Raw genomic sequence first — 8,073 nt, 5'->3', positions numbered from 1 at the left:
TATGGCTCTATTTTGTTTTTTGAATGCTCTGCCTGCCTCCAAAAATCAAGAATACTATTTGTTACCTCTACTTGGACCAGTAATACTACTATAGGAGAATTTGCTTTGACGCTGGTGGTCTTTGTATCTTTTTAAAAAATTAAATAAAAATGTTGTACCCCTGCTCATTTACTCAGTACTGGTAATCCCTGTATATAGCCTCGTTATTTTATTGTTGCTCTTTTTTATTTTTTACTTTATTTATTCAATATTTTCTTAACTGGAATGTTTCTTAACTGCATTGTTAGTTCAGGGCTAGTAAGTAAGCATTTCACGGTATTTAGCGCATGTGACAAATGCAATTTAATTTGATAATAGGACCAGAATCCTGCTGAGGTGTCTTGTCTTTCTACGGTTCCTAAACTAACAATAAAGCTTAGGGATGCCACAGTCTAACTACAATGTAACAAGTGACCCCAGCTGGTAATTTCACGTAACACATGCAAATTTAGGGAGGGCGTTCTATGAGAACATGAAGTGAATGGATCCCGAAAGCTCGCGAGAGTCAGGGAGCTAAACCAAAGTATTTATAACTAAACCAAGATAGTTAATCTGTCGTTTACAGTGAGAGCAAATTAAGCATTCTTGGCAGAATTAGCAAGGAGGTGGGCAAAACCAAGCACTAGCTAGCGAGATCCTATTGGCGCGTTGTAGTTTATATTTGCACATTTAGTGATGTGCGCAAACTCAATTCGACCTTGAACTCCTAAACAACGCAAGTGTCAAGTCTACAAATTCGTGCACTGTGTTCGTAACAGATTGTAGTTTTGGGAACAGAAAAATATTTTGAGATCAGATGTTTAATCGATGACAAAATTAGCAGAATGACGGCTCAGTTTCACCTAGTTCCATACTTTCCCACTACCCGCGACTGGACTTCCTCTCACTACCATATTTGGTGGTGAGAAAACGTTTTAAACGGATGCTTCAGCTTTATAGCCACTGTGACGTGTCTGGGTTACCCCTTCTGTCTGTCGTTTAACAGTCTGTCGGAGGCAAATCAAACTAAAACCAAGCACAAACATGTCTGGACGCTCGGTTCGCGCTGAGACACGAAGCCGTGCTAAAGATGACATGAAGAAGGTCATGGCGGTCATTGAGAGGGTCAGAAGATGGTAAGCACAACACTGTTTATTTGTGTGAAAGATCATAAAAGATTGCATATACAAAGTTCAGCGACAGGGAGGCGTGGTTTGAGACAAAATGACAGTGAAAGACCGAGAGCACAACCAATGAGGATCACTGTGAAGCTTTCTCCCTCAAGACAAGTGGCTTTTCATCAAGAGGCGGACCCAAAAGTAGGATTTGAGTAAACCTAGTTAGCTAGCTTTCTAATATGAATAGACAGACTAGGAAGCAAGGATACAGTGACAGTCATGTAGTAATCAATAAGATGCTAGCCAACCATAGCCAGTGAGGTGTATCCTCGCTCATTTGTAGCAGATTTCACTAATAGCATCTCACTCTATGGAAGGGATATTTAAACAGGTGCACTTGACCCTTGAACCATTTGCATGTAATGGAGCGCAATCACATTGTTTTCTACAGGGAGAAGAAATGGGTGACTGTCGGGGACACATCTTTGAGGATATTCAAATGGGTGCCAGTGGTGGATACAAAGGAAGTAAGTTATTTTCTTATTTAATAAGCTAGCTATGTCTGTTTCTAATGTGTTGCTACCTAAAAATGCAAGGTCTGAATTTGATTTATCTTCTTGTAGAAGGAGAAGAGTAAGGCAGTCCCGGTTGGGGCAGTCAGGGAGCTGAATTGCTTCTCCACAGATCCAGCCTCAGAAAACCCACACTCAAGTCTTTTGGATTTTCATGGTAAGGATGTAAAACAGTTTTGAGTGACATATGACCTCACCATATCTTGGCCTTGCGCTTTCTCCATTTCCTCCTATTTCCTGTACGCTCTTCCTCTCCAGATGAGAACAGTAACCAGAGCTCCTTGTCTGATGTGTACCAGCCCAAAGTGAACAGCAGCAGTAACTCCAGCCCCCAGCTCAGTGAACCTCTTAGCCCGAAGAATCTGTGTGACTTCCGCACAGATGACTCCCAGCCCCCCACTCTGGGCCAGGAGATCATGGAGGGTGAGAGAGGCTGACAGACCGACAGATACGCACATGCAAATGTGCACACTTATTAAATTTTTCTGATTTCAATAAGATCAAATATATCTTCAGATTATTTAGAGGTTAAGTAAATATACATTTTTGGTTTTCAGATTCGTCATTGCCAAGTGAATTGGCTGACGAACCTCCTTTGCTGATTAAAGAGGACCTGTTGCCCCTCACTGCTCAGGTAAAGCACATCTAACATCTCAATGATCATTCCACTTTGACACCACAGCTTTGTCACTCAAACGATTTACTTTCAAGACTGTTTAATACACCACATCAGACTCATAGGTTGTCCAACAATATACTCAGAACAGCATACTGTATAGTATACTGATAAAACATGGATTCAAACAAACCTGGCTGTATTTCCCCATACAGGAGGAGGACGACTGTTCTGGAGCGCCACCACTGAAGAGAGTGTGTTTTGAGCAGAACTCAGTCCTGCAGAGCTCCCCCATGATGAGCTCCTCCATGACGACCTAACACACACTGCAGTTAGCATCCGGGTCGGGTCCAATTCACTTAAGGCATTTTGTTGAATCTCGTTTTGTGATTTGGAAAAATTATCGTTTTCAATGAGGACACTTCTGGTTCACGAATTGAACTCTCAACAAACTTCCTGAATTTGAATTGATTTGAACCCGGCCCTGCTTAGCTTTTAGTCAGCGAGTTGCACGACCACCAGTCTATCCTCCGATGACTGCAATAGACACCATTTTAAGGACCACCATACTTGTTATGATGATATATTGAATTAAGTTTCTCCCTCAAAGGATCTACGAATATGTGTTTAGTTTAGCCTATTTTGTTTTGAATGGATTAACAGCCAAATACAAAATCAAAGCACCCTACCACAGATAGAACAAGGAGACAGATATTTCACCGGATGTATAACTGTGACGCATCCATTTGGCGTTTCCACTCACTACCCAATATGGTAGTGAGAGGAAGCCGAGTGGCCAGCAGTGGGAGAACATGCAACAAGATGGACTTTGGCTGACATTCTGCATATTTACTCATCAATGAAACATTTGATCTCAATTACAATTTTCTGTTCCCAAAACTAGAATCTGTTATGAACAGAGTTGACTACGTTTTGTAGACTTTAATCTTTGCCAAAGTTGTAAAAAATGGCATTGTTTAGGAGTGCAAAGCCAAATTAAGTTATTGCACACGCGCACTTCACAGAGTAGGCGTTCCCTAAAATAAATATGCAGTTGTTTGCTAGAACAGGCTAATAGGATCTTGCTAGCTCGTGCTTGGCTCTGCCTACCTCCTTTCTTGTTCTTCCCACAATGACTCATTTGTTCCCATTGGAAACGACAGGCTGTGGTCTATCTTGGTTTAGTTATACAAATCTTTGACTCTACTACAGCACTCTACCGAAGTAGTGCAGTCAGGTAGGTTATAGATGTCTGTCCTTTTATTTTCTTGGATTTGGGAAATACCGTCTTCTGTCTCCAAAATGTAACTTTTCGCATAATCTATTTGAATGCAAAATAATGATGGGCCATTTATGAAGTAATAGGTGAATTCAGCTATGGTTAGTGTTGAATGGTTCAAGTAGGATTGGCCTTATTGTGAGTGCAGTTTCATATTGTGCCATTGACACTTGTTACTCAATGCTAGCTGTCAGGATCTTTGTCACAGCAACAGTGAAAGATAAAGTTGACAATCGGCACTGCCAATTTCTAAATGAAGTATCAACTCCGTCCATCCGGGGCACACTTTTGAGAAAATCAAACACACTCTGTGCCTAAATCTAAGTTTAACATTGGAGAATGTTTCAACATTACAAGTACTGTATGTGCTGTTTTTGGTATGAACATCACATTCACTGAATGAAGAGTTAATTTAAATGACTAGGTCCTTATGTTTTGTAATTTATCTCTTAAAGATGTTGACTTAGTTATTTAAGTTAGGGTTCATTTGTAAAATGAACACCCATTGTTTTCCTCAGTCTAAAATGGTATGTCTTGAGCTATTGTCCCTAGTAACCCAAGGAAGCACTTGTATTTCTCAGATATTGTTTTATGTCATGTTTTACTTGAGTGAAATTAGGAAATTATTTTATCAGGTTAGCGTGTACACTGAAAATGTGATGTTATTTGGGAGTGACTATAATACTTAAATAGTAACCAATTATATTTATTATAGAAAATATATTTTTTTCTCTGACAATCTAAAACAATTGCACACATTTGGCAACTGGGGCACATTCAATGGTTTGCCATTTATGAAAGAAATGCTGTTAAATATGGGAGGCAAAAAGGTAACTCCCATGATGTCACTAGTTATTACCAATTTATAACCATTACAATTTTCAGTCTTATTTCATAGTACTGTCAGTCTCTTGATAAGACATGATTATTTGCAGGGATGCCAGTATGTTGAATGGGCCACTAAAATGAAGGCATTTACAATGTGATGACTTCTGTATCCACATTTTAATGACCACCTTGCAGATTCATTTGGAGATGGTAGGCTTATTCTGCTAATGCATTATTTTATTTTTCAAGAAGGTCGTTTGGAAAAGAGTTTGTACTTTGTATTTTATTGTAATTTTCCAAGTAAAAATGATTTCATAAAGGAGTATGGATTTGGATGTCTTTTGTGCACGTTATTTAGTTTGAATCTTTTTGGGAAATATTTTCCATAGTTGAAAGGGTCAATCAGCAGTTACTACATTTCTTTGATGTATAAATTGATATGTACCCATTGATTCTTGAATATAACATATAAATGCTTAGTTTAACCCCAAAATATACTATCTATCAATTCCAATGTTTGTAAACAATGTATAACACTGTATAGCCTCCAGACCATGGTTAAAACAATCATTTGGATGTCCTAGAATCCATAGCTCTCTCTATGAATTTGAGTGGTTACATTTCTCCATCCCTGAGTTTTTTTTAAAACCGAAACAGCAGCGGGGAAAAGGCATTATTGTTTCAATAGCTGATTGGCCTTTTAAGCATTTTAGTGAATGGGTGTTATATCATGTTCCTTAAAACAATTGTTCAACCAGTGTGAAGTAGGCCAGAAACAGATCTTGCCAATAGATGGAGCTAGAGGAGTGCAAACCCAGCAATCAGCCAATTCGAGCAGTTGCCAGTCTACCTTGCCCTGTCACTCTGGAGCGTGTGCTTAATTTATTTAAACATTGTTTAATTACTGGTACATGTGTTTGTGTGTGTAATCTTGGCGACGCAGAACCAAATCTTGCATGAAGGCTCTGTTTTCGTCGGTCACGAAAAAACAAGTCTGTGGGAGTTAGATATTTGAGAACATGATGTTATCACACATTACAAATGACAATGGAATCTCCAGGCTTACAGATCAAATATTACTGTACATCTAATAATGTGACATTTCAACGTCTCAAAGTTGATCATGATAAATGTGCCTGTGTGTACACAATTTATTAAATAAACAAACCTTTCAGTTAGATGGCACATGGTCGGTCTGTTATATACAGTGACAGTATTTTTCCATTACAAGGCCTGCTATTGTTCAGCAGTGTCCGATGTGAGGACAATGAGGTACACAGTTGGATCAGCCCAGGCAAACGTCTGTACTGTATTCTGACTACTGTGGAAGTTACCGTTAGTCTTCCAGGCAAACCGGACTACTGACTCACATTGGCAAACGATCGGTCTACATCAGAAACATGAATAGCCTGTGTGTATACTATACACTGCCACTGCAGGCAAACATTTACAGAAATCATTGTTCATGCTTGGAATGTGTGACTCAAAAAAAGGGCACAAAAGATGTATGCAGCAAGGGCACAGTTAGGCTTACGTAATGCACCACAAATGTGGTGTTATCTCTATGATTTGGGCACAGTTAGGCTTACGTAATGCACCACAAATGTGGTGTTCTCTCTATGATTTGCAAAAAGCCATTTGGAACTATGGACCTTTGGTACAATCAGAATTAAGATCATTTAATGACTTTAAAAATCTTGCATTTCTGAGTGTATCCTGTGAAAATGTACTGAATGCAATTACCTGTCAATCACTTACTCCCAATCAGCTGTAGTTCTCAGAACCTTTGAATAACAACTCACTGCCAGTGAACAGATATGACATTAACCTTTAATATTATTCACAGATTTAAAAACATAAACATCTTCATTATTAATCATCAGCTTGCCTCAACTGTACACTGTCATCTTATCTTTATGGACATCAATTCTTTATGAAATATTTGATTACATCTATTCCTGAATATCATACATATATATTAAGGTTCTGCACCTTTTGCTCCAGTGAAATAACCAGACGGTCTTTTAAAACACTCCCGCTGAACACATTTGTAGAGGGCCGGTGACTATTTTACTTTGGGCTAGTGGCAGTTAGTGGTGACATGATATTTTAAGGACGAGGGTAGCTTACAGCAGCAAATTCCTTGACATCATCGAGAGAGAGAAACAAGATGTTGGCCGCATTTCACGTGAAAATCTTGGTAGTGCAAATGTGCTTGAGAAAAGATATCAGAAATAGAAGCTAAGAAGCTACATTATATTGCCTCAGACAGAGCAGTAAGCCCATTAGGTTAAAGACTGGCTGACTGACTTCTATTCTATTTCAATGGTGTAGTAGTGGTAGTTATCATAACCTTTATGTGATTGCTCAACTGCCTTGATCCTGTTGTTTTGGCTTTAAATTCCCCTGTCAGTTCTTAACTGTCTACACATTAGAATTAAGTGCCACACTGACATGTTCAAGTAGAGAAAGACGATTGGATTCTGTATCGCTACTCTGTGTGTCAGCGCCGCTGCAATGGTTTCTGGGTCCTGAGATCAAGCAAAAAAAGACACAGGAAATGAGCGCGATGCTTCTTGCTCATTTGTCATGGACACGTGGGCTAGATGGCTGGGAGAAGTGCTCTGCCAGGATAGAAACAAACACCACAACAAACATCTCCCATACTGCACTGGGATGCCTCATGGCTTTGGCAGGAGTTGTCTTCTAGACCAACTCCATGTCCCAGAACTGTGTGGCCTGATCAGCAGCGAATTCATTGACAACCAGGTGGTCCCTCTCGAAACTTGTTCTACCTGAAAGACATGACACAAATTGTTCCTTTTTAGGGGACAATCTTTCTTCTACTGTGTCTAATAGACAACTGAAAATAAGTTATGTTCATGTTTTTTTCTAAAGATTTTCTTCTTTCCAGAAGAACTGGAAAACAAACAGCATTTCATGATGGTTCCCACAAAAACAAATTCTATACAATATGATATCTAGCTCTTTCTGAGACGACTCTCCGAATGATTGTTATGATCTCAAAATAGATCCTCCACTATGTATAGCATACGGTAGTTGAGTTCAGCAACAGTACACAACAGCAACCTGATCTGCACTATGTCAGTGTTTATCAATGACCATAAATTATAGTGGATCTCTATTGTCTCACCTCTGAAGTCCAGTACTAGTTTGTGGTTGAGATGGGAAGAGATGGTTCCATTGTGGTTCAGGCTCCATCTCTGGTGTGTGCGTCCATGCTCCGCCCACAGGGCCACTCTGGCCCCCACTGTGGCCTTCCCTCCGATCACTGACAGACACGCCTTACTAGCCTACAGGCAACACACAACAGGTCAATATCACAGATACTGTACGCTGGACCAGTAACCGAAAGGTTGCTGGTTAAAATCCCAGAGCAGACTAGGTGAAAAATCTGTCTATGTGTTCTTGAGCAAGGCACTTGACCCGAATTGCTCCAGGGTCGCCGTCAATAATGGCTGATCCCTGGCTCTGACCCCACTCTCAGAGGGAGTGGGTTAGGAAAACAAAAAAAAAATTCCAATTCACACATGTGCTTGTACATGTGTGAAATATGACAAATGTAACCACCCACTTAATTACTATAATTAGCAGCAGCTAATGTACAGTTGGGAGACACCA

At 39.7% G+C, this 8,073-nt stretch overlaps 2 protein-coding genes across 3 annotated transcripts in view; one reads left to right on the top strand and one right to left on the bottom strand.

Annotated features, from left to right (window-relative positions):
* The first annotated feature begins 629 nt into the window (after positions 1–629).
* Positions 630–4,753, top strand: LOC110537575 (B-cell CLL/lymphoma 7 protein family member B-A). Its single transcript, XM_021623724.3, has 6 exons — positions 630–1,154; positions 1,588–1,663; positions 1,760–1,865; positions 1,967–2,131; positions 2,266–2,342; positions 2,540–4,753. Exons 1-6 carry the CDS (start codon positions 1,063–1,065, stop codon positions 2,642–2,644), a joined length of 621 nt encoding a protein of 206 aa, XP_021479399.2. The 5' UTR covers positions 630–1,062; the 3' UTR covers positions 2,645–4,753.
* A 1,486-nt stretch (positions 4,754–6,239) lies between these two features.
* Positions 6,240–8,073, bottom strand: part of LOC110537574 (uncharacterized) — a 79,150-nt gene continuing 77,316 nt past the window's right edge. For both annotated transcript variants that reach the window (XM_036937537.2, XM_021623723.3), the window contains exons 21-22: positions 7,586–7,745; positions 6,240–7,226 (exon numbers count right to left, since the gene is read on the bottom strand). In XM_036937537.2, coding sequence (XP_036793432.2) covers positions 7,138–7,226; positions 7,586–7,745 — 249 coding nt within the window. In that variant the 3' untranslated portion in view covers positions 6,240–7,137. The remainder of the gene's footprint in view (positions 7,227–7,585; positions 7,746–8,073) is intronic.

This window comes from Oncorhynchus mykiss, chromosome 12, assembly GCF_057628025.1.
Source record: "Oncorhynchus mykiss isolate SJ-2025 chromosome 12, ASM5762802v1, whole genome shotgun sequence".
NCBI classification, from domain to species: domain Eukaryota; kingdom Metazoa; phylum Chordata; class Actinopteri; order Salmoniformes; family Salmonidae; genus Oncorhynchus; species Oncorhynchus mykiss.
The sequence above is the reverse complement of the archived record's forward strand: the minus strand, read 5'-3'. Positions and strand labels throughout refer to the sequence as shown.

Excerpts from the sequence above, each read along its gene's own strand:
- LOC110537575 (XM_021623724.3), top strand. The coding sequence starts at position 1,063 with ATGTCTGGACGCTCGGTTCGCGCTGAGACACGAAGCCGTGCTAAAGAT. Across the intron at positions 1,664-1,759 it reads CAGTGGTGGATACAAAGGAA|AAGGAGAAGAGTAAGGCAGT; the intron begins GTAAGTTATTTT and ends ATCTTCTTGTAG. Across the intron at positions 2,343-2,539 it reads TGTTGCCCCTCACTGCTCAG|GAGGAGGACGACTGTTCTGG; the intron begins GTAAAGCACATC and ends TTCCCCATACAG.